This window comes from Lagenorhynchus albirostris, chromosome 2, assembly GCF_949774975.1.
Source record: "Lagenorhynchus albirostris chromosome 2, mLagAlb1.1, whole genome shotgun sequence".
NCBI lineage: Eukaryota > Metazoa > Chordata > Mammalia > Artiodactyla > Delphinidae > Lagenorhynchus > Lagenorhynchus albirostris.
In genome coordinates this window covers 168,097,963-168,122,896 of record NC_083096.1, presented here as the reverse complement: position 1 = coordinate 168,122,896, position 24,934 = coordinate 168,097,963, and the positions used below count along the sequence as shown (strand labels likewise).

General features: G+C 52.4%; 1 protein-coding gene across 6 annotated transcripts; it reads right to left on the bottom strand.

The window, feature by feature from the left end:
- Nucleotides 1-149: 149 nt before the first annotated feature.
- ASAP3 (ArfGAP with SH3 domain, ankyrin repeat and PH domain 3) lies at nt 150-23,004 on the bottom strand. Of its 6 annotated transcripts, none has more exons than XM_060141136.1 (25): nt 22,932-23,004; nt 22,697-22,842; nt 19,760-19,834; nt 18,808-18,900; nt 18,531-18,580; nt 12,088-12,199; nt 11,769-11,854; nt 11,246-11,321; nt 10,975-11,061; nt 10,688-10,797; nt 9,731-9,800; nt 9,339-9,426; nt 7,955-8,003; nt 7,652-7,842; nt 7,440-7,573; nt 7,072-7,166; nt 6,711-6,888; nt 5,688-5,773; nt 5,413-5,528; nt 4,738-4,805; nt 4,536-4,643; nt 4,189-4,387; nt 3,100-3,325; nt 2,433-2,523; nt 150-1,495 (listed from the first exon to the last, which is right to left on the bottom strand). In XM_060141136.1, the coding sequence occupies exons 1-25, from the start codon at nt 23,002-23,004 to the stop codon at nt 1,421-1,423; spliced, it is 2,682 nt and encodes an 893-aa protein (XP_059997119.1). In that variant the 3' UTR covers nt 150-1,420. The 6 variants fall into 6 exon arrangements, with proteins under 6 accessions (XP_059997119.1, XP_059997121.1, XP_059997120.1 ...); XM_060141138.1 differs by having other exon boundaries at nt 4,270-4,387; XM_060141137.1 differs by having other exon boundaries at nt 4,189-4,384.
- Nucleotides 23,005-24,934: the final 1,930 nt, after the last annotated feature.

Below are 24,934 nucleotides of genomic sequence, written 5' to 3'. Positions count from 1 at the left end.
CTGGGGGAAAATCACCCCTGGTTGCAAACCACTGCTGTACACCAGGCTGTCCCTCTTAGCAGGTCTAGAGAAAGAATTCCAAGCCCTAAGAATCCCTCCCCTTCCCGACGGCTCTTCAGAGAACATAAATGAAACCACTGAAATTTACTCTGAAAAATCTTTTATTAGAGATGAGTGAAATAACAAGACACTGGGGGCTCTGAAGACAACCTTGCTCCTGTGGGATCACAGACCTGTCAGGTCTCCAGGGTAAACAGCGCAGCCTCCCGGACCAGGCTGCTGCATTGGCCATTGGCATCCTCTGGCCTCCCCTGTTTGTCCTGGTCCATCCCAGCGCCCAGGGCCTATAAAGCTGACCTGTTAGAGACTGATGGTGGCTTAGGTGTATCTGTTTTCCAATATGGGCCTGAAAGCGACGGTGGAATTTCTGGCGCTGGGAAGTAGAACCTTTAAGTCTCCACCCTCCATTTCTATCACTCTCCTTTCTCCTTTCTTGGCCCTTTCCTGCCCCGAGACTGGAAGGTTCCTGAGTTGACTGACAAAGAGGAGAGAAGTGAGGATAATCATTCCAGACTATTCCTTTCATTCTTGCTAAATCAAGGAGAGTAAGCAAATGGGGGTGAGCCCTCCTCTACTTCCTGGCTGGGAATCTATTATAACAGCGGTCCCCAGCAAGGCTGTGCTGTCCCTCAAAAGGAGTGATATTCAGAATATTTATTTAACAGCCAGTACAGCATGGGCACTGAGAAACCAGAATGGATACAGGCTGTAGACAACTGCAGTGCTATTCAGGTGCAAGCCAGCTGATTGTCAGTCTGCCCCTAGGCCCAGGACCATCCTCTGGAATCTAGCCCTGTCCATTTCCAAGCCTAATTCGTGGGACCGGCTGCCCAGAAAGGGACCACATCTTTAGGACCTTTGTCTTATTCCTGTGACATCTGCAGTGCCTAGCACAGGAATGGACAGAGCCAGAACTCAGTCAAAGAATACTAGGCTAGTGAATGGCTGAGAAGACAGTCCCTAGTCTGGCAGAATCCCTGGCCTGCAGAATAATGAAGGCAGGTTAGAGCCCCCCAGACTGATGGAAGAAACACAGTCCTGGTCTGATGAGGGACTGGAGGTTCTGCAGTTGGAGCTGGGTCAGGAGCACTTGGGTCCAGCCATAGGGCTCCCTGGTCCCTGGCAGGTATGAGATGGAGACAAACCACCATCAGCCCTAACATGGAGGGGCCCAGTGTCCTTGGCAGGGGCATGGGCCCATGTCAGGGAGGAAGGCCAGCCACAGAGGCACAAGGGACAGAGACAGCAAGACCCCAGGGCATAAACACCTCAGCTCCCCAGTCTTGTAGGCTCAAGTCCTAGCTCTGAATGCTGGCATCCAGCATGGGGGTGGTTCAGGCGTGCAAGGGCTAGTAAGGAGCTAGTCTTGCAAAAGCTGCACAGAACTTGCTGGGAGAACCCCAGTCCTTGAACCGTCTCCTTCAGTGAAGCCAACCTGGGAAGAGAAGGATGAAAATTGACATTTCTTAAGCACCTGTTATACACCAGCCGTTTATCTCAGTTTCAAAAGGTCCTATTGTGGGAACATGAAATTATCCCTATTTTACAGATGAAGCTGAAGCTTGAAGAAGCTTTTCCAAGACCTTTTCCAAGACCTCCACGCTTCAAAGCCCAGGCTCTTATTATCACACACGTCTCAACAACAGGCATCAACTAAATGCTGGGTGATGGACACCTGGTTGTAGACACACATTTGTGTCTGGTACCTGACTCTGATAGACTTGAGGATGATGATTCCCTAGAGAGACCCAGCTCCTTCCATCCCCTACTCTCAACACAGACAACCAACGCCAACCCCGACAAATCCCCAGGGGAACCAGGAACAGAGATGGCTTCCTTCTCGGCACAACTGCCTCTGTCCTATGCCCACTCCCAGGCTCCTCATCTAAATATGTATGATTGTGCGAGACTGATTCAGCAGGGAGAAGCTGGATTAAGGATGACAGCTCTTGCCTTGTCCCTGTCACATCCCTCTATGCCTGGAAGTTTCAGTGGATTCCAGGAGACTCTTGTATAAGAGGAGAGTTGTGCAAACCAATGGCTGGTACACGGCCACCCTAATCCTTCCTCGTCTGCAGGGAGTGCTTCCTTCTCTGAGCGACCAGCCTGGCTGACACAGCTTTGCTCACCCTCCTTTGGGGAACAGTCAGAGCTTGGGCCTTGTCATCTCTGCCGCCTCTCAAGGCCTGGGCTCTCCCCAGCTGCACCCATCCTGGACTGGGGAAGGAGAAGCAACAGAACAGGGACTGGGCAAATGATGGCTGCCCCCAGTCCTGGACAGAGGTCTGCCGCCCTAATACACTTACTCTTGACCAGCTCTGCCTCCCACGTACCCTTTCACCGCCCTTCAAACCACAGTCCCGGAGTCTTACCGGCATGTTCCTTCTGGGTAGAGGCTGCCGGGCTGAAGGACAGTCCTCCAGGCTCCGGCCCCCCCGCCGATAGGAGCGAGTGCTCTCAGAGCTGGAAGACACGGAAAGGCCAAGGTGACCCCTGCACCCAGAGAGCCCCTTAGAGTAGGGGGAAGGGCTCAGGGATAGAGCAAGGCTGGGGGCTTGGACTGGGTGGGTAGAGAGTCCACGAGGCCCCCAGGCTGGGTGCATCACAGGCCCCAGAGGCCCAGAACTGACCTCCACACTGAAAAGTTCACCATATCTATTCCCCAAACTCCAAACTGAAAGCGTTTGCAAGGAAGAGAGGACTGGATCCTGGGCTGGAGGTGGGGACAGAGTGAAAACCCCACCGTGAACCTCTAGAACAAGCCACCGTTGGCACTAGGCCTTCGCTCTTCCAGCTTCAGCAGCCTGAGCCCCAGACTCCTCCCCAGCTCTCCAGGCCAGAGGCAGGAGCAGGTGTGTGAAGGGGGAAGGGGTCCAATCACCCTCCACTTATGGTCTAGCATTTCTGCATTGTTCATGGGCCTCGGCGCTGGAAGGTATCCCAGGCTACAGGCAGGCACCGTTTAGAGGTGGCGAAGTAAATGGATGCTCAGAGAGGTCAGGAGACTTGCTGAGACTGCACAGTTGGGGTTTCACCAACCTGAACCTGACAGGGGGATACATCTCTGAAGGGGTGGTTCCAGATGTCAGGTTGGGTCGGGAGGGGCCCGGGGGCTCCCAGAGGCCCTCTTCAGAGCTGGGTAGGGTTTGGTTGGGACCCCCAGGCTCCACGGGGCTTGTGAGGTTGCAGGAGGAGGAGGCTGGACTGCTCAGGTTCTCAGGGACCCCAGCAGACTCCGAGCTCAGGCTGGGAACTTCGGAACGATCTGAAATCAGAAGTGATAAAGCCTGTCTTTATCACTTACTCTGTGCTCAACTTCAAAGCAGCTTTTGGCCTCTGGGATCTATCATGGTTCTCTCCCAATTCCCCAGCTCTCATCTACCTGTCCAGCACTCTCCTTCAACTCTTCACCATCATGCTTCAGTCTCACGGTTCATGATGTTCATTCCTGATGGCCAGGGCCACACTGACTAGCACTGTTCACTTCTGCTCACACCCTCTCCTCAATCTGGACTCTCCTGCTTGTCCCTCAGGCTCAGCTCTGATGCTGCCTCCACCAGGAAGCCTTCCTAACCTCCCTACCAATCCCAGCAGGAGACGTTCCCTCCCTCTCCCGAGTTCCCAGAACAAGCCTGTTCATTCATTCAACAAATAGTTCTTGACAACAGCCAAGCACTGTGCTAGGTGCTGGAGAAATAGTAGTCAACAAAACTTGCTTCTGTCCTTTTGGAATTTATCTTCTATGTCGCACTGTGCCTTATATTATAATGAATTACATTCCAGTTTTTATCTATCCCACTAGACTGTGTCTCAGTAGCCCCCAAGGGACTCAAGACAATGCACGCTTAAAAAATGCTTCTCTCTCTTTTTATTTCAGTGAAGCATTGAGGAATTTGGAATAAGACGGACTTGGGTTGGAAGCCCACATCAGGGACTTAGCTATGGGATTTTGGACATGTTACTTAACATCTCTCTTCCTTTACCTGTGATGGGGAGATAATAACCCCTACCTGACAGGTGACAGTGAGGACAGTATGGACTAACACAGCACTCTGAGCTCAGTGCTCCAGCACATAGCAGGCCCTCAATGAATGGCACGAGAGCATTTTTCTGGGCAGGCAACTATACCTCCACTGGCATGTCCCGCACGCCCTTGGGCCATGGTCCGAGAAGGGTTTTTGACCGGCAAAGGTGGGGGGCAATCCTCACTCTGGATCTTAGGGGCAGCTGGTCCCAGGCTGGCAATGGTCTCGTAGGTCTTGTTGCTGATGTCCAGCCTCCCACTGGCCCAGCGGACCTGGGCTGGCGGCTTCAGCGGGCAGCGCTGCTGGGGCAGAAGTGTGGGAGGTAGGATGCCCTTGGTTCCTCCAGCTCAGCCTCGCCCCTCCCCACATCAGGTCCCATGTGGACCTGGAAGACCATCAGGTCTTCCCTTCGGCTGGCTGGAGGCCTGAGAGGCGAGGGCTGGGACGCACCTTCTCTTCCTCATCCTCCTCACTGTCAGAGCCAGGCTCTGTGGAGATCCCCCAGGGGTAGTCCAGGTGCAGGGGGAAGGCGAGGGTCCCGGCATGGGCCTGCTCCAGCTGCCAAAAACAAAGCCTTGGCAGTTCAGAAGGTCAGGGGCTCAGAAGAGAGATAGAAAGGGTCAGGGGCTCCCTCTCCTTCCCTAGACCTCACCAGGTCCTCACACTCTTTGTGCTGCTTCTTCCTGGCTATGTCCAGAGCTGTCTCTCCTGCCTCGTTCACTGTGAGGGATAAAGTCAGGGGTCGTGGTCAGGGTCAAAGAGGCATTATAACTTAGAGGTTAGGATGAGCCTTTGGGATCAAGATTGTCTGGGTTTGAATCCTGGCTCTGCTACTTCCTGGCTGTGTGACTTTGGACAAGTGACTTAACCTCTCTGGGCCTTAATTTTCTCATCTATAAAATGAGTATGATACTTGGAACTACTGACGAGGTTGTTATGAGGATTAAATGAGTTAATATACATAGAGCACTTGGCACATTACCAGGTACACATTAAACAGTAAATCATAGCTATTACAAGCACTATTATTCAGATTCAGTTAATGTTTATTTGTCTAGGTACTTTAAGAAATGTTGTTTTATTTTATCCTTTCAGCAGGTCTGCTAGGTCAGTGGTATTATTCCCATTTTACAGATGAAGAAGCTTAGGTTCAAGAGATGAATGGACAAACCCCAAAGTCACAAAGGTGGTCAGAAGCAAGCCAGGATTAGAACCCAAGTCTGTGTGCAAAGTCCATGCTTGTTACCAGTGCTCTCTGTCTGGAAATAAGGCAGGAAGTCCCCCAGGAGGGGATGGGAGTCTGATGGAGGAGTTGTCGGAGCCCCACCTGTGCCAAGTGAGGCTCTCCCTTTCAGCAGCAGCTTGAGGCAGTCGGGTTGGTTGTAGAGAGCAGCGCAGTGCAGGGCGCTGTTCCCGTCAGCAGCCTTGGCATCCAGGTGACCACTGTGGCGGGGTGTGGGGGGGTAGGTCAGGGAGGAAGGAAGGGAACAGACAGGTGAAGGGGTCAAAGTCAGGGGGAAAAGAGAGAGAGGAAAGGAGGGAGGAGAGGGGGAGAAGAGGAAGGCAAGGGGAGCGTGAGGAGGTGGGCAGGGAGGTTCTCACCCGTTTTGGATGATGAAATCCACCAGGGGCAGGGAGGCCTGGTTGGTGACTCTGACAGCCAAGTGCAGGGCGAGCTCTCCAGGTGCCTGAATACATGTCCACACCTCTGAGTTTACCCCAGTTCACCTGCCCCCCAATATTACCCTCTTAAACTCTTGCTGCCCCCTGACACCTCCAGATATGAAGCTGCCAGAACCCCTGAGAGAGGAAACTGAATGGTGACACCTCATGTTTGGGAGGAGGATGAAAGGCCATTCCTTCACTGCTTCCTTCAGTGGTTCTACCTCCTCCTCCCCAGTAGAAGGTGTTTCCCAAACTTGGTTCTTGGCCTTGGACTCTTCTCTCTGCTCCTCTCTCACTGCCCCCAGAGACATCGAATAACCTCAAGCTTTCAGTTAACACTCACGTGTAGGCTGTTCCAAATTCTTACCCCGTCTAAGTGCTACACCCACCCTGCCCACTGGATAGCCCACAAGATATCAGGCAGACAGCTCAAAGACATGGCATCCAATTTTTGATGTCCAATCAGTGTCAATTTATTCCTTCAAATGTCTCTGATATCCTTTCCCCCTTGGCTCACGTGATGTTTGTTACTAGAATCACCAGTGCAATAGCCTTCCTTGCTCTGATCTGACACACCCTTCCCCATTTCTAAGGCTATTCAAGGGAAAAAAAGATTCTAACGTTTATCGCACATATATTATGCACCAGGCCCTTTCATATGGGACTTAATTCTCACTTCAACCCCATGGGTGCTATCATTAACCCGTTTTACAGATGAGAAAATGAGACTCAGAGTTCAGTAAACTGCTCAGGATCACACAGCTAGGAAAAGACAGAGCCAGGATTTTGGCTCAGGACTGCCTGACTTAAGTTGTGCTCTCTCCCATTTACCCCTCTGATGGGTGGGGTTTGAGCAGATGTCAGAGGTGGGGCAGGGGGGAGTAACAGCCAGCCCTGGAGGAGGACTGGGGCGTGCTAAGTGTGGCTGGGTTATAAGTGGCCCTTGGAGAGGGTTCTCACCTGCCCCTCAGGCCCCGGCAGTGGCTGTCCAAAGTCCTGCCCATTAGCGAAGGCCTCCAGTACTGACAGGAGGTCCCGGTTGCAAATGGCCGTCCAGAGTCTCTGAGGCTCGGGGGTGGACCGCCGGGCAAACCTGTGTTCCACATACTTGGCCACGATATAGTCCCTGCGGGTGCTCCTGTCAAAAATAACCGCGGGATGTCAGAGCAAGGACCGTTTCTACTCAGCTGACCCTTGAAACCACCCCACATGTCCTGGACTCTTCCAGATCTGAGGCTCCCCTCTCCCCAGACTTCTCCCTGGGAGCCGGGAAAGCAGAATCCCCCGGCCAGAATCTGCCCCCAGCTGAGAATCGCCTTACATGTCACTCTCAGTTGAGGGTTTAGGGCCGCCGTGCGAGGGCAGCTGGGCCTCCATGACCTCATTGAAGCGAGTGTTTCCGATGTTCAAGGCCAGCTGGGTTCGCGGGAAAGTAGTGGGGGTAAGACGCGGTGGTTAGGACAGCGCCCCCTGGAGGATTGAGCTTCCAGAGGTCCCGCCCCTCAGCCTCCCTCCTGGTCCAGGCTCGACTCCGCCCCGCCCATCCTCTTTTTGGCTCGTCTGGGTCCTGCCCCAACTTGGCCCCGCCCCATCCGACCCCATAGGCTCCAGCTGAGTCCTTCGGGCCCAAGCCACGCCCCCTCATCAGACCACGCCCCTGATCGCCCTCCGGCCCCGCCCCGCCCTCACCAACAGCTCGGAGGGGCCCAGCAGGTCCAAGGTGAGGGACTGCATGCGTGAGAAGCGCACGCCCAGCTCGCGGTGAACGCCGGAGCACTGGATGCAGGTGAGCACGCCCAGGTTGGTGCTGAGCCAAGTGGGGTCTGCAAAGTAGCGCAGCTCGTGCCTGGAGGCGCGGGCCCCTCCCCTCCGTTTCCACCTCCCTCCTCGTCCGGCCCCACCTGCAGCCCCGCAGTCGCAGCACTGGCCATTCCCGGGCCTGCTCTTGACCTCGGCGATGAGCAGCTTGGTGAGGTCCTGGGGCTCCCCGTCCAGCCCGGCGCCCCCCCAGGGCCCCGGGCCGCCGCTGGGCTCCCCCAGAAAGGCACTACTCAAGGCTTCGTCCTTGCTGTTCTGCAGCACTGACACCCACCTGCGGAGAGTGCGGCGTGGCGTGGGCATGACGCCCGCGGTGGTGCGGTCCTGTATCGGGCCGGAGGCTGCTCCCCTGCCCCCACCCCCAGGCTAGCCGTGGGGGCACTCACGCCTCACACTCATGTTCGTCCTCCGCCTGGAAGTGGTATGTCCTGTTGTCTGTGGGGAGAGGGGCGTTGTCTGGCTCACAGAAATCCGGCTGTCCTTGCTGCCCTGGGCCTGGGAAGCCCTGACCCCCCACTGCCGGCTCCAGACGGAGGTTTTGTTCCTTGGGGCCAGGCTCTGCTAAGCTACCGTGGGCGGGTAATGACAGTGGCCAGCAGAGGGGGCAGTTTCTCAGAAGAAACCTCCAGAGTAGGACCCCAAGAAGGCCCTCTGTGTGGAGCCCAGCTTCCAGGGTCAGGCGAGGTTTCCCAGGGCACAGGACCCCCCCTCAGCTCACGGGCAGAGAAGCCTCTGAACCTACGGCCACCTCCCCTCCCAGCCCCACAGCCTCCCTTCGGCTCTTCCTGCTCCCCACCTCTCCCCCTCGTCCCCCAGCCCGCACCAGCTGCCAGATTGCTGGGCCAAAGGTTCCACTCAAATCACGCCACTTCCCTGCTCCAAGGCCTCCCATGGCTCCCTCCTGCCAGGAAATAAGGTCCAAACCTTTAAGAGGCAGTCCCAGGCTTCATCTCCCACTACTGCTATGGGAACCCTGCACCCTGTCTAAACTGGAGGACCCATTCTCCTGGTTCCATGCCTTTCATCTCCTGAAACATCCTCCCCCAGACTCTATGTTCTGTGTCCTTCAAGGCTAAACTCCGAGAAGGCTTTCCTGATTCCTCACAGCAGGGCAGGCCTTCCCTCACTCTAATATATCTTTTTAAATTTTATTTATTTATTTATTTATTTATGGCCACGCCGCATGGCTTGCGGGATCTTAGTTCCCTGACCAGGGATTGAACCCAGGCCCTCGGTAGTGAGAGTGCTGAGTCCTAAACACTGGACCCGACAGGGAATTCCCCGCTCACTCTAATCTCTGATGGTGCTATATCTGCACCTCTCTTCTGGACATTCCCCATCATCTTGCAGTTCCGGGTCCCCACCTCACAACCCTGCCAGCCAGAGCTCCCTGAAGACCAGATCTAGGTCCTTCTCAGCCTGCGCTGGTGCTCATGAAAAGCCTGTCACCAAGACCCCAAAAGATGAAAACTGAACATTTTAAAGTAATAATTTTGAAAGCCAAATTACCCAAATCCATTTAAATATGCTTTACAGAAATACTCATATTTAATGTGGGGTGTGGGTGCATTTTAATGTTTAATGTGACATGGGGTGAAGCCTCTGAAAAGTGTCCAGAGCTTAAGGAGTCTTATGCCTGCCGTAGCAACTATTTGATAAACACATGTGGAATTGGACACAGGCCCCTAATTGGAGCCTCCCAGGAGCTGACAGGTCTCTCAGAGAAGCCCTGGGCAGCTGCTGGGTAGGGAGGGGGCAGGGACTACTCACGGGTCACCAGGTCAAAGCACTTTTTCTCCTCAGGGTTTGGCCTCACTTGGCACGTCAGCAAGGTCAGCTTCACTGGTGGCCGGTTTATCTGTGCGAAGTTGGGGATGGAGGATGTACATGTTACCCTCTGGGCCTCCCAAACTCTTAGGCTTGTTTCCCAATCTGTTAAATGGGCACAATAATCGTGTTCCAGTTTATGTCTCCCCTCTCCTAGCACCTCAAGGATGTGGAGTGTGAGGCTTTGGATCCCTTCCTTCCTCCCACAGGGGGTCTCCAGTTCCCTGGATCCAGGTTTGCAACCAGTCTTAGAGGGAGGGTTTGACATCTGTCTGCTCTGAACACCAGGAGAGGACCTATCATGTCCTGAGACCACCCACCCCTCCAGGCCTCACCGTGCTGTGTGAGATGGTCAGGCAGCCATACTTGACTCCACACTTCCTTTTCTGCCAGACTCTTCGAATTCTAGGGCCCAGAGGGATAGAAAGACAGTCACTCAAGGCTCACACCTAATTCCCCTGTATCAGTGAACAGAGTCCTGGACCAGGACTCACTTCTTCACCTCTTCTGTCCCGTGACCCCTATGCCCCTCACTCCCTGGGCTCCCTTCTGCTGGAGGGGACACAGCCCTGCCATTAGGAAGCTCTCAGTCAGACAGCCCCACTCTCTAGGAATCTTTACTCTAAAGGGGCATGTGACCTTGGCCCTCTGAGACCTTCCAGTCTGATGGACGAGACAGTTCCCAACCTTAGGGACCTCCTAGTCTGAGAGGAGGAACAGGTTCTTGACCACAACAGATGAATTATGGTTAAAGACAAAGCAAGATAAATATCGAGCCCTCAAAAATAAAATTAGCAAATCCATGATCAAAGCTACTTGACACTTTTCCTGTAAGAGGTAAATATTAATCGGTTTAACAAAGGTATTCTTCTCTGATAAAAACCGATTAGTAAGTAAAAAAATTAACGGATTCCCATAAAGGCCTTTGCATTTCACGGACTGATTTTTTTTTACACCAGGGAGCAGGGCACAGTCAACAGTTTCATTTCCAGGCAGTCAATATATTATAGAGATTACGGGTGAGGCCATGGAGACTGTCTAGTGCATAATAAGTGCTCAGAAATTGTTCGCTGCTGCTATTCTTCTTCTTTACATTAAGAACAACCACCAACTTTAGCAGAAATTCACGAGCCCAGGATTCTGATGATTTTGCACTGCCGGAGTGGAGGGTCCTGGAACCCTCAGGGTCTACACAAATGATAGGAACAGTCCCTTCAGGCAGCTCACCCAACCCTGTCATTTACTGGCTGGGTGGCTTTGGGCAAGTTACTTGAGCTCTCTGAGTCACTTACCCATCACTTTTCTTGTACAGAAAGCCCAGCTTCTCTGTCCCAAACTGCTTGTTGCCTTGGTGCTGGTGGATGCTGTAGCCACCTCCTGAGTTCTTCCGGCTCAGAGTCTCCTGTTCCTCGGACATGCAAAGGAGACCTCAGGGCATGTGGGTGGGAAGAGCCCCAGTCTGCAGGGGTCTCACTCAGGGAGACTTCTCAAGGGGACGCTATGGGGTCTTCCTTCTCTCCCTCCCTCCAGGGTAGGCCTTGGGAGTGGGCACTTGGTTGGGTATGATTCAGGGGCTGACTTCTCTGCTCTCAAGCTGCAGCGTCCCTCGAAGGGAGTCCCGGAGCTGGGTCAGCTTCTGTAGCTCCTCCTCCTGGGCTTGATGCAGCTATGGGACAAAGGGCAGCACCCCATCATCAGCCAGCGGATGTGCCAGGTACAGAGCCCAGACCCAGAGCAGCAGGGCAGTAGCCTCCTTGCTCTCTGGACAGAAACCAGCAATTCCACGGCCACAGATTCTCCCGGAAGGACAGGGGACTTGACCACAAGCTCAAGGGTGAGGCCCAACTTACTGCGTGTACTGAGGCTGCCAGCTTCTCAATGAAGGGGGACAGGCTCTGAGCAGCCTTCCAGCCATCTTGGAAAAAGCTAAGGGTGTGAGGCCAAACAAGGGACCAGAGAGAGAGATGAAAATGAGAGGGGAAGTGTGAGAGAAGGTGCTCTAAAGGTCACAGGGCACCTGGGGGCAATAGAGTGTGACGGCCACGAGCAGGCACTCCGGAGTCAGAGTGTCTAGGTCCAGATCCCACTTCCTAGCTGTGTGGCCTTGGTAAACCTGAGCCTGAATTTTCTCATCTATAAAATGGGGACACTAGCAGTAGCTGCTCACAGGGGTGTGTGTAGGGTACGTAGTGCTTGATACGTGGTGAGCACTCAATGAAGAGCAGCCGTGAAAAGCACTACCAGTGAGGTACAGACACACACGGAAGCCTCAAGCGTCTGCCAGAGCCTGGGGATGGCCCTGTTCTCGGTTGCCTGAAGGGTTAAGGGGCAAGCGACCGTGGGGATGGGGGTGGCACACGGGGAGAAACCTACTTGTGCTGGGCGTGGAAGAACTTGATGAGGCTCTGCAGGAAATCAGGACCTTGCTTCATCTGGCTCTCCCCGGCTTTCAGCAGATACTGGGGAGAGGGCAGGGAAAGGTGTGTGATGTGAGCAAAGCTGAATCCTGGGCACAAGGGGCTGCCGTCCCCATCCCAGGCTAATCCTTTTGGCCATGACTGGACCTTGGTGACCCCTCAAGGGCCATCTGGCAAGGACCTGGGCTGAGACTGTGACTGGGACCCCGGGGACGTTCAGGGATGCAGACAGGAAGACACATCCCACCCCTCCCTCGGCCTGGGGCACCCCTTACCTCACACATGTGCAGCTGGAAGACGCGTCGCTCTCTCTGGGTGTCCTGCGCCACCTCCCCGGCACTCCCTCCTGTCACCCTGGCCCGGTCCCTCTCCTTCTCCATCCTGGCCCTAGGCCCCCAGGAAAGAGAGGCCTGAACAACTCTCACTATCCCCTTGCATGTCCCACCATCCCTACATGCTCCTGTCTGTACAGGCACACGAGAGGGAGGGGACCCTCCTCTGCGCAGCTGTGTGGTGGGGCTGGGGTACAATGGTCAACAGTGTGGATTCAGGGAATGTACAGGCTGGTGAGCGGGGGAGTCAGCCCCGTGAATCAAATCCCAGCCTTGAAGAGAGCAATGGGAGAGTAAAATGGGGGATCCGACCTCATCCAGCTACTCAGGAAGTGATGCTGGAGCTGGGATCTGAAGTCAGAGGAAGCTAGGGCTGGGTGGGAGGATCAGGCCGCAGGACAGCCCGGAGGCAGGAGAGATCAGGGCTCACAGCGGAGACAGAGAGGGAGGTGGTTCCACGTGAGGTAAAGAGAGGCCAGACCATGCAGGGCCTGAGTCAGACCTTGTTGGCGTTCTTGGTCTTTATCCCAAGAGCAATGGGAAGGAGTTGATGGTTTCTAGGCAGGGAGGGGATGGGCTCAGATAGGGCCAGGTGGGATTTGGGGTAACCAGTTCTGATTTTTTGGGAAGGGATTTAGGACCATGTGGGTTAAAAGACCACAAGGTGCCTTCATTCTTCTGAGCCATGGAGCTTCCCATTTAAAGCTTAAAAAACCTTGATTCTTTTCTTTGTAGGTGAAGACAGAAAGTGCTTCCCATCCTGTAGCTAAGAGTAACCTGGGCTTTCTCCCCTAAGGATCTCAGAGTTGGTGGTTTCTGTTTGTGGATGGGTGGAACTGTGTATAAATGGTTTCCTGGAAATCCCACACCCATCAGACCACCCACTCCCAGCCAGGAGAGTATTTCCAAATCTTGGGCTGGACGCATGAGACCGTGAATCCCGTGTAAAGGAGACAGCTTGTGTATAGTTTTGCTCCCAGTGGGTGCCAGCCCTGAGCAAAGAAAAGAGACGTGGGATAACCTTACATCTGCATTACTTCCCCTCTCCAAGCCCCAGTCTCCTTATCTGGAAAATGGGGACCTCTATCTGTACCCAGATGAGATAAAGTATGCAAAAGACTTAGCAGACAGAAGACACTACAGTATAATATTATAGGCCCCTTTAAGCTTCAGTTTTCCCATCTGTAAACTGAGGAAGCAATGACCCAGACTGAGTTCTCAGGCCCCTTCTGGTTCTAAAGTTCTAGACCTTACTGACGTCAGACCTCTGGAATGGTGTTTATTTGCAGAATCTGTCCCTGAGACCCAGAGGGCAGTTTCTCAACCTTGGAACTAAAGACATTTTGACTAGATAATTCTTTGCTGTGGGGGCCCTCCTGTGCATTGTAAGACGTTTAGCAGCATCCCTGGCCTCTGCCCACTAGATGCCAGTAGCGTCTGCCCTGTTGTGACAACCGCAAATGTCTCCTGGGGGTGCAAAATCACCCCTGGGTGAAAACCACTGCTCTAGAGCAGAGTTCTGCAGGGTTTTTGTGTGTGTGTGTGTGTGTGTGTGTGTGTGTGTGTGTGTGTGTGTGTGGTTTTGTTTGTTTTTAATGGTTTAGGTTTTCCTTTAGGTTTTCCCTAAAGCTTTGTGATACCTCAAGAGGGAATCTGTGGCAGGGGAGTGGAGTTAGGTGAGGACTGACCCTGTGAACGGGCCTGGGGGTCAGGGCAGATGCTTTTTTGGGATCTGAAGATGAGCAGCAGAGAGAGAAGTGGTGGCCAGGCCTGAGCAACAATAAGCCTGGCAGCTTGCTAAGGAGGGCGGGAGACTGAGGGGGCAGAGCAGCTGGGAGAGGGCAAGGGCAGCTCCCGTCTACATTGTTACCATATCTGCAAAAAGTGAGAGGGACTTCCCTGGTGCTCCAGATTTAACAGACTCTGCGCTTCCACTGCAGGGGGCATGGGTTCGATCCCTGGTGGGGGAACTAAGATCCCGCATGATGCATGGCATGCACCCCCCAAAAAGTAAATAAATAGGGAGAAGTGAAAAAATAAGCTAAATATTTATCAACAGGAAGTAGTTAAATAAATGATGCTATGTGCACATATAGGAATACTATGCAGCTGTTAAAAAGGATGGGGGAAATCTATATATACTGGCATGGAAAGAAGTCTGCTCCAGAGTATATGGACAAAAAGGAAGCCACAATATAGTACAGTGGCTAGAAATGTGGATTCTGGATTTGAATGGCAGCTCCCTCAATTACTTAATCTTATAAATCTTTCTAAGCTTCAGTTTCCCCATTTCAAATACGAGACTAATACTGCCTAGTTCTCAGATGATTTAATGTACTGGAAACATTTAGTACAGTCCCTGGTGTATGGTAAGCCCTCAATAAATGACAGGATTATGATGATGCTAATGATACTGATGATATAGTAATAACTTGATGATTCCCTTAGATAATTTATTTTTATTTATTTATGCATTTATTTATCTATCTATCTATGGCTGCTCCATGTGGCTTGTGGGATGTTAGTTCACCGACCAGGGATTGAACCTGGCCCCCAGCAGTGAAAGCGCTGAGTCCTAACCACTGCACCGTCAGGGAATTCCCTAGATAATTTTTTTAGTGTAGCATACTTCCTATTTATTTATTTAACATTTTTTATGCAAGGTCTAGTGGAGGTTAAAGGACAGAAGCTACTTAGCTCAGGATGAAGATAAGCTGTGAAGTATGATACATGGCCTTGTGAATTACCATAGCTCTGTCCCTCAGTCTCAGCTATGGTAATTTACAAAGATTTCCCTACAAAGTCTGAAATAGTCACCTGAAATGACCTGATACACCTCAGACTAACACCTGGGAGTGCTTTCATTCCACCGCACGCAACCCCACACAGAAAATAGCGAATCCCATTCCCTCCCTGTCCTCAAAGTATGACCAATGTTTCATAAACATTTCAAATGTTAGGAATATTTTTATTTTCTTTGAATGGAGTTGCAGCAGGAATGAAAAGTGCTGAAAGGCTAGTTACTAAGAAGACAGAGATAACTGGAGGAGGGGACCACAGCCACAGTCTAACACTATTCAGGGGATGAGGAACAGGTGCCAGTGGAGTGAGGAGGTCAGTGGGGAGGGAGATGGGAGAGGAAAGGAATCAAAACGAATCATGCATCTGCCAACCTGGCACCTTGAAACACCTCTCCTGTGATGCCTTTTCCAACCACCCTTCCCTCCACCCCAAAACTGCCTGCCTGTTCTGCCGCCTCTGTGCTGATGCCTTCATTATAGCACTGTCACTTTGTATTTTCATTATTTTGGGACCCACCTCCCTTCTTGCTTACAAACCAGTGGGATCCACTAAGGCAGGGATTGTGGTGATATTTTTTCCCTCACTACTTACCTATAAATTGAGGATAATAGCACCTTTCCCTTCCAAGATGAATAACTGATGACAGATGTAAAGAGCTTATCACAGCAGTTGGCACAAAGGAAGCTCTTAAGTAAGTATAAGTATTAGCTGCTATTATTAATAATTATTTTTAAGTGCTAATTTTGTGCTGAGTGCTCTGCTAGGCCCTTCACACACTAAAGCAATAATCTCATAAGGCAGGAATCATTACTCCATTTTACAGATAAGTCACTTGTCCAAGGCACACAGCTGCTAAGTACCAGAGGATATGAACCCAAGTCAGCCTGATGCTGGAGCCTCAGGGACAGCAGTGGTAACAAACACTGTGGCTCAGATTTGTTCCATCCCTCCTTCCCTGCCTGGTTCCCCCAGCCGGTGACAGTCACAGTGTCTTTTGTGATAGATCACGGTCAGGGACTATTTTCCAAAAGATGAAGCTGAGATCCAGAGAAGGGAGGTAATTGCCCAAGATCCCAGGCTGGTCGGGGAAATGCTAGGAGCAGAGGTCTGGGCTTTTGCCTCTGAACCCCTTGCTGTGTTATTCTGGCCCCAGTTCTGGCTCAGAAAGATGGCCAATAAGTACATGTTGAACTGCAGTGCCAGGTGCTGTATATGCACTGCACTTATTTCATCTCCACATCAACCCTGCAAGGTATCGTTGGCCCCATTTTTCAGGTGAGGAAACAGCCCTGAAAATGGAACAGCCTAGATAACTGTGTCCCTTGCACAGGGCCTGGGATGCCTTCCTTAGCAGCCCCAGGTGGAGAGGGAGACCCCCTGTATGAACAACCAGGGGGTGAGAATCCCGGTGGTATTCAACAGATACTATCAGGGCCCTTGGGCCCTTGCAGTTGCTGCCCAGACTGGTTTGGTTAAGAATGAATTTGGAATTACACAGTAACGCATGGCTCGGTAATATCTAGCTATACCTGGAGCCCTCATAAAACGAATGTACACAGACACCTGTGCCAGGACATGTAGCTCGATCTATGTTATAGAAGCAGGAGCCAGGAGACCACCGGAAGAAGAAGGCCAGACTCAGAAGTCCTGGGTTCTAGCCCAGGTCCTATCGATAACTCACTGCGTAACCTCAGACAAGCCCCTTTCCCCATTATTACACACAGTCTTTTCTTTAAACGAAACCTTACAGGCAAGATCAATATATCAATCTGGTAAAAGCAGAGCTACTTGGGGAAGGTCAGCAAGGTAGGGCTTATTCTTTCTATTTAGTAGATGATGCCCTGAAAGGCTAAAAGGCTAAGGGCTTAGTCAAGGTCACTCAGGAAGATGAAGACCATGTGATCACACATCAAATCAGAAAGAGAAAGATCACCTGCCTGCCTGTCCACACCCCTCCCTAGGCCTCTGATGAGAACAGATGGCCACGCTCATCACAGCTCCCACACCCTTCACCACAAGATCTACACCCACGGCGGGAGTGTAGATGGAGATCCTCGTTGGGGGGGAGGAGTTTCGGCCTCCTTCAGACTCAGGGAGTTCCCCGTGGTGCTGGGAGCTTGAGGAACAATAAAGCTCCAGGATCTACTTCTTGGAAGGATTTTACAGAAATAATTATGGGTGGGAGCAAGGATTTAGTTCCAAGGATGCTTCCCCAACAACAAGGGCAGATTAAATACACTGTGGATTATGCATATGTTGACACACAGTGCATCCATTTAAGTGACATTGTATAAAAATATGTAATGATGTAGAAAGATGGTCACAATGTATTTTTAAGCAAAAAAACCCCAGTATGATTATTATGATCTTGGTTTTGTAAAAATATTTCTTTATATATAGAAAAATGACTAGAAAGATGTTAATACTTTAGGCTTGGAAATGAAGGATCTTCCTGGTTTTTGGTAGTTTCCCCTCCCCCCGCTTCCCCCTTCCAACCCCCGGCCTCAACATGCCACTTGTGGGATCTTAGTTCTCCGATCAGGGATTGAACCTGGGCCACGGCAGGGAAAGCACCGAGTCCTAACCACTGGATCACCAGGGAACTCTCCCCCACCCTCCGCTTTTTTAAAATGATGAAATTACAGTGCTACACACACTATGTAAAAAAATTCTAACAATAGAGAAGTACTAGATATTCCCCCACATGGCCCTCATCTTCTCCTAGAGATAATTAAAAATGTTTCCTCTTCTACTTCTCCATATTTTCTAAGTTATTCATAATGAACACATATTGCTTTTGCAAAATGCAAGAGAAGCCAAAATTTTACAAAGAAGAGCAAACGGTGCCCTGAGGTACAGTGGGCCCAGCTGGGTCCTGGCAGAGGGCTGGGGCCAGGACCTGAACAGAGTTTGGCAGGCAGAGCCCGAGGAGTTCCTGCTCAGGGGCAGTTGGTTACTGGGTACCTGGGACTCCCTCTGTCTCCCTAATGTCCCAGTAGCTAGGGAGAAATCTGGAGTATTGTGTGTTGCACACAAGAGGCCCGGGTATGGCCTTTCATCCTCTGTGTCCAGCTAAATGTTTATAGATACTGCCTGGTGCTGCAGAAACAGGATCAACGAACGTGAATCCCAGCTCGGCCTCTGCCTAGCTGTGTGGCCTCGGGCAAGTAACTTAACCACTCTGAACCTCTAATTCCTCCTCTGATAATTGGCATACTCATATCTCCCTCACAGGGCTGGGTGAGTGTGAGGATGGATGTCTGGCACATGGAGGTGTTGAGTAAATGGATGCTCCTTTCCATCTCTCTGCCCATGTCTGGCACCACTGAGCAGATGAGTCTCTGAGAGCAGCAGCTTGGGGTCCCTTCACAATAGCTCCCCTTTAGTCATCTCGTGGTCCAGCCCCCAGACTCCCGTCAGGCCTGGGCATAAACCAGCCCCCATAAACATTTCTAGAGAGCGAGGTGCCATGTGCTTCTGGGTGACGTGCCCTGGCAGCACTTAGGTTCTTCCCCATATCCAGCCTCCCACTGCAACAGAAACACTGCTCTCCTGGACAAACCAATCTGGCTGCAGCCACTTACATTTTGGCTTCGTAGTCCTTCCATGCCTTCTCCAGTTGCTTTTTGGAATCCTGTAGTTCAGAAAGAACAATTTGCCCAAAGGGGCTCTTGGGGTCTGGAATCTACAGTACACTTTGCTACCATTAGGGGGACCCTGCACTTGCATGCTCCCCTGTGCTGCTCAGAGCCACAATCCAACCCCCCCCGCTGCCCACATAGCCCTGACTGCAAACCTGACCCCCCAAAATAGACCCAACCAACCCCATTTCTCAGAGCTGAGCCGCTTCTTCCAACTGACCTGTTCCCACAGTTGCCAGTAATCCGTTTGAATTGGTAGGCTCAGGCCTAGGGTACTGGGGAGATTTTGGGGGGTCTGCCCTGAGTCCCCTCCCTTAGAAGATGGAGATCACCATGAGGAAAAGGATGGAGGATAAAGATCAGAATCCTCCCCTAACTTTACCCCACTGTTTTCTCCTGCCTGGTACTTGCTTACCCTTTCAACAGGAAGGTACACGTGGAGGGACATATGCACAGAGAGGCTAAGAAGTCTGCCTGAGGCCACACAGCAAGCCGGAGAGACCTGGCTTATCCCTGGCCTAGTTTGCCTGGGCCTCATCCAGCAGGCTGCTCACACGCTTCAGAACAGCCCCCCTGCCCCCACCCCTAAACTTCCAAGGTGCCCCAGTCTACCAGGCGAAAAAGCTGCTGGTCTGGTTTGGGTGGTTCCCGGGGCGAGGAGGAAAGCCTCTGTGGGGAGAACCTCTCAGGGGCCTTCTGGGGCAGACTTCCCAGGGAGATTATTCTGTTACTCTCTTTGAGTTCTACTTTGCCTCTAGCCAGGAGCTGCCTGCTGCAGAGAGAGCAGCCAAGCATGGGAGTCAGGAGGCCTGACTCTCACACTGGCTCCTCCACTGACCAGCTGTGTAAACTGGAAGCAGGTACCAAACCCCCTGAGCCTCAGTTTCCTCAACTGCAAAATGGGGATAACAGCACCTACAGGACCCCCGCCTCATTGGGTTGTTGTAAAGGGCCCAGGCAGACAGTAAGTCAGCCATCCTAGGCTCACCCCAGGGCCAGGTCCTCCTGTCATCCTGAGGGTCAGTAATGTGGGGTCAGCACACCCACTGTGACAGCCTCGCTTGGCTTCCGTCCTCAGCCCAGCCTTGCCTCCCCTGTCCTCTCCTGCCCACCCCTGTCTTGCTCCATCCCACCACCTCTGCACTCCCCCTGCTGCCCGTGTGGAAACTCACCTGTCGCCCGTCCCTCAGCTGCCCCTTCAACAGACTGTCCAGCGGGAAAGAGACAATGTTGTTCAGGTTCTGAACCTGGAAAAAGCAGAGACCCCCATACCCCCCCCTTGGGTGACTGTCCATCCAGCCCCAAGGGGCTCAGGGTACGGTGAAGCATCACAAGGCCAAGGACAGCACTGGGGTAAAGGAGGCAGGGGAGAGAAAGACAAGAAGGTGAAGGAGTACAAGGGGTGGCGGGCCTCCTGTGGAAGCTCTTCCCCTCCCCTGGCTAATCCGCCTTATCACCTCACTGCTTAATCCACGGCATCCATGGTCAGCCTGTCTTTGTCCCTTTGCCAGAGGGACACCCTCACCTCTCCTCTCTGACCCTCTGAGGTCCACCTGTAGCGCCATCTGTTGTTTCTGTCTGGCTAGTTCCTCGACTCCCCTTATAATGTGGGGAACCCATTCCCTATGGTCACATGGGGTGAACACAGGAGTCAGAGCTGACCAGAGTGCCCCACCCTCCGGCTACTGTGATTGGATCAGAAACAGGCACATGACCCAAACCAGCCAATCAGGATACTTCCTGGGACTTCTCTGCCAAAGTCACGGGAGAAAGATTGTCTTTCTTCTGTAAGGTGTGAATCTGGGCCTGCCCACTGAGCAGAGACAGAGAGAAACTCTCTAAGAGAAAGAAAAGGAGCCTAAGACCAGCTGCATACCTGGACTTCCCATTACAGGGGCCAGTGAATTCTCTTTTTAAAAATTAACCTAGGGAATTCCCTGCCGGTCCAATGGTTAGGACTCAGCGCTTTCACTGCCGGGGCTGGGTGGGCCCAGGTTCAATCCCTAGTCAGGGAACTAAGATCCCACAAGTTATGTGGCGTGGCCAAAAAAAAAAAAAAGATTGAAAGAGAGAAAAAGACATATAAAAAGAAAAAAATTAACCTAGTTTGAGTTGAATTTCTGTCATTTGGCAACTCAAAACAGCCTATCTAATATTTCAGCCCATCTTTCAAGGTATAGCTCAGGCCTCCCCTCCTCCAGGAAGCCTTCCTGACTACTTCCTCCTGTGGCCTATCCTGACCTCCCCTTTTCTGAGCCATGGCAGCCCTAGGCCTCTGACCCAAGCCACTGGGTCCTTGAGTTTGTGCCACACTGCTGGTCTTGCTTGCTGTCATTTCACATCTCAGTTCCTCGACTAGGTTGTGGCTCTCCGAGGCAGTCTGACTCCTCCCTGTGTCACCAGCCCCTGGTACACCACCCACCACTGAGGAGATGCTCAGCAAACACTAGTTTGACTGAAACAAGGGGAGGAGAGGTAAAGACAAAAGATGTCACTGATTCAGTTGAACCCAAACACTGTTAAAGGCCTCTACGTGCAGGACAGGGTGCGAGGCAGTGCTACGCAAAAAGACAAAATGATGACAGATGGCAATATTAGCTAATGTTAACTGAGCGCTACCCCGGAGCAGGCACTTAACTTGCGAAATCCTCATCACCACTCTGTGAGGTGGGGACCACTGTTATCCTCATTTTACAGATGAGGCTTGGGCAGACTGAGGCACTTGCCCAGGGTCATACACCTAGTGAGCAGCAAAGCAGGGATTCAAGGCCTGAGTCTAAGCCTGAGGTGTGGGTGCTTGATCACTAAGCAAACTGCCTCGTAGAGATGATGTGGTCCCCGCCAGCCAGGAAGGGCCCTGGGTGGAACTTGAGCCACGAAAGCTGGGCCAAGAGCTATGAAGCCTAGAGGGAGACAGGCTTTCCTGGGAGGTGGTACAGCCAGGCTTGTGCTCGGATGCTGGGTTCAAAGCAGCTGTGTGACCTCGGACAAGGTGCTTAACCTCGTGTCTTAGTTTCCTAGCCTGTACAGGGGTGGACAATAGTAAAAACAACCCCACAGAGCTGTGCTCCAGGATGAAATGTTAACACATGTGAAGTACTGAGAACATGCCTGCACCAGGAAAGAGCTCATGTCTTGGGGTAGCCTTGAGGCGGGGGCTTGGCGGACGGGGAGGAGGCCATCTCAGGAAGGAACCTGAGGCCACTGGGCCACGTGCAGGAGCTGAGAGGCTTGCTGAGGCGAGGCACGTTCTTGCCTTTGAGGACAAAGCAGGTATGGCTGGGAAAGCAGAGGACAAAGAGGGTGAAGGAGAGGCAGTGGTGCAAAGACAGGAACCCGAGCCTGCCCTCCCTTGAGTGGGGCTCCTCCCCACTGTGAGAACCCCTCTGCTCCTGGGTGCTCACCACAGAGGAGAAGGAGGAGGGCAGGGAGCGAGGGAGAGAGGGGAGAGGAGACGCTGGCCGGAAAGAAGTCAGAGAGGAAGAAGAATGCAAATAGGAGGTCAGAACTGGGAAGGGGGACTTCCCTGGTGGTCCAGTGGGTAAGACTCTGCGCTCCCAATGCAGGGGGCCCGGGTTCCGTCCCTGGTCAGGGAACTAGATCCCACACGCACGCCGCAACTAAGAAGTCCGCATGCCGCAACTAAAGATCCTGCGTGCTGCAACTAAGACCTGCGCAGCCAAAATAAATAAATAAATATTAAAAAAAAAATAAAAGAACTGGAAAGGAACCTCAGGTCATGGGTCAGAGGTCAAGGGAGACTAGAGGTCATGGGAAACCTGAAAGAAGGGTGGAAACCAACCCTTTCCCAGTCGGTTTTTTTTGTTTTTTTTTTTGCGGTACGCGGGCCTCTCACTGTTGTGGCCTCTCCCGTTGCGGAGCACAGGCTCCGGAAGCGCAGGCTCAGCGGCCATGGCTCACGGGCCCAGCCGCTCCGCGGCATGTGGGATCTTCCCGAACCGGGGCACGAACCTGCGTCCCCTGCATCGGCAGGTGGACTCTCAACCACTGCACCACCAGGGAAGCCCTCCCAGTCGGGTTTTTAAGTCACTGATTAGATTTGCCCTGAGCCTGGGCTGAGGCTGAGTGAAAGAGGAGCAGGGCCTCACCAGGTTCTTGAAGAGCGCGGCCACCTCACGGGTGAACACGGCCAAGTTCAGGAAGCCGGTGGACAGCTCGTGACTGTTTTGAGACAGGTGGCTGTTGCCCAAGGACTCCACGGCCTCTCGGTACTGCTCCTCGTTCTCCACGTGCCCTGTGGAGCAGGGAGGCGCAGAGTTAGTTCCAGGCTGGAGCTGGGGAAAGGGCTGCCTCGCCAGGCTGGCACCAAGCAGGCTCACTCACCGAGGCCGGAGCTATGGATCGCCCGCACAGCCTTCTTTATTCTCTGTAGGATGGCCTGGTCTCCTTCCAGCATCTGGAAACAAATGTGGACAGAGGTTCAGGGATGCTCAGCTGGGAGGGGTGCCTGACTCTGCAATCCCACCCTCCAAACACACACATAGTTCCCTCCCTAGGGTCCCCCTGCACCCCGACGAAACATAAGCAGGCCACCCTCCCCCACCCAGACCACATGGGAAGCCACAGACCAGTCACACCACACCAGGAAGGCCAGGCTTTCCTCCTCATGCGGGACAAGTAAACAGCAATTCCAAGGCATGTGGCATGGTGGGGTATACCAGGCCAGGGTCTGAATCTCGGCTCTGGCACTAACTAGTGTGTCAACCTAGATAAATCTGTTTGCCTCTCTGAGCCTAGGGTGCCTCATCTGCAAAATGAGGATGACACTACAGAGTTGTTGAGAGAGTGATTTGACGAACACATACATGACGCTTAGCAAAATACTAGAGGAAAACATGGACATCTCTATATTCTCGAAAGACTCAGATGGGGAAAGACTTGTTCCCCAAACCCCAGGCTCAGTAAGCAGCCACGTGAGGATAAGGAGGAAGAGGCTGGGACACCGTCGGTGAGAAGTGAGATGAGGAGGGTAGAGGTGGACACTCAGCCCCCCCTGGAGAGAATTGCTGGGACATCAGGCAACCCCAAATTCCAGGGGTTGCAGAACAAACAGCAGACTGTGGGGAAGCCAGAAGATGTGACAGCATCACGTGCAGGAGTCACGTGCCCCGGGCGGCTCAGCCCGGATGGAAACCTCCCAGGCACACCCCTATTTCAGTGGGGTACAGAAGCTGCCAACCTCATGAAATCCTCATGAAATGCATAGTTAAGTGGGAAATTATAGAATTAGGGCTGCAAAGGGCCCACAGAGCCACAGATGAGGAAACTGAGGCCAAGAGAGGGGTGGGTCTTGCCTAGAGTCAAATAGTGGGGAAGGGGCAGAGCTGGGCTTCCAGGGGGTGCCCTAGTACAGCGCTCCATCCACACACGATGGCTGCACCCTGACCCCAGCCCCCCCTATTTTGTCCAGTGACGATAATGGGATCAAAGTTTGATCGCCAAAGAGTTACTTCAATGTGGCAAGAGTTAGCAAACATTTGGAATGGTATCTGCAAAGATTCTAAACCAAACTCACAGGAGGACAAGCACGAGGCAGTCCTTGGAGGCAATGCAGTGTGTTTTCAGACGCCTTGGGCACACGGGAAGCCTCTGGAGGGAGAGGGGTCTGGTTTTGAAGCCAGCTCCACTGCCCAGATGCTGTGTGACTTTGGGCAAGTTGCCTATTCTTTCTGAGCTCCCTGATTAGCTATCTGTAAAATGAGGGAAATAATGCCTACCTCTCAGGGTTATTATGAGGACTGTATGTATGAGATGATTCACATAAAGGGTTTAGTTTGGTGCTGAGCACAGAGTGTGTCCTAAATGAACAGTACCTCTGACTGTCAGCAGTTGCTCCTGATGCTAAAAAGTACCCATCAAATTCTGGGTCCTTTTCCTCCAGGGAATAGAAACCTAACAGTCTCTCCCCTGAGTATGACCTTGAGATACTTTCATGTTTGGGACCAGTAGAGGCCCATCCCAGGGCTGAAGAAAGAAAGTTGAGGACTTGGGGAGATTGGGGAGAGGGGGCCATAACTGACTCAGCTAAAGAACTAAGACGTTTCTATCTGAGAGACAAAGACAAGAGGGGAGAACACGGACATGTCTGTAGCTCCCAAAGAGCTAGACGGGGAAACACGTGTTTGCCAAAGCCCTTGACTCCCACCTTGAAAACTGAAAGGGAAAGATAAGAGTTGATTAATTTAAGGAGCTAGGACTCCAAAAGACAGTGCAGGTTAAAGATATGAACAAATTCCAAAGAGGTTTAGAAAACTCCCTAGAAGGCAGATCCGTGTGCCTAGCATACAAAAGGTGCTCAATAATTGTTTATCTAAATGAATGATGGT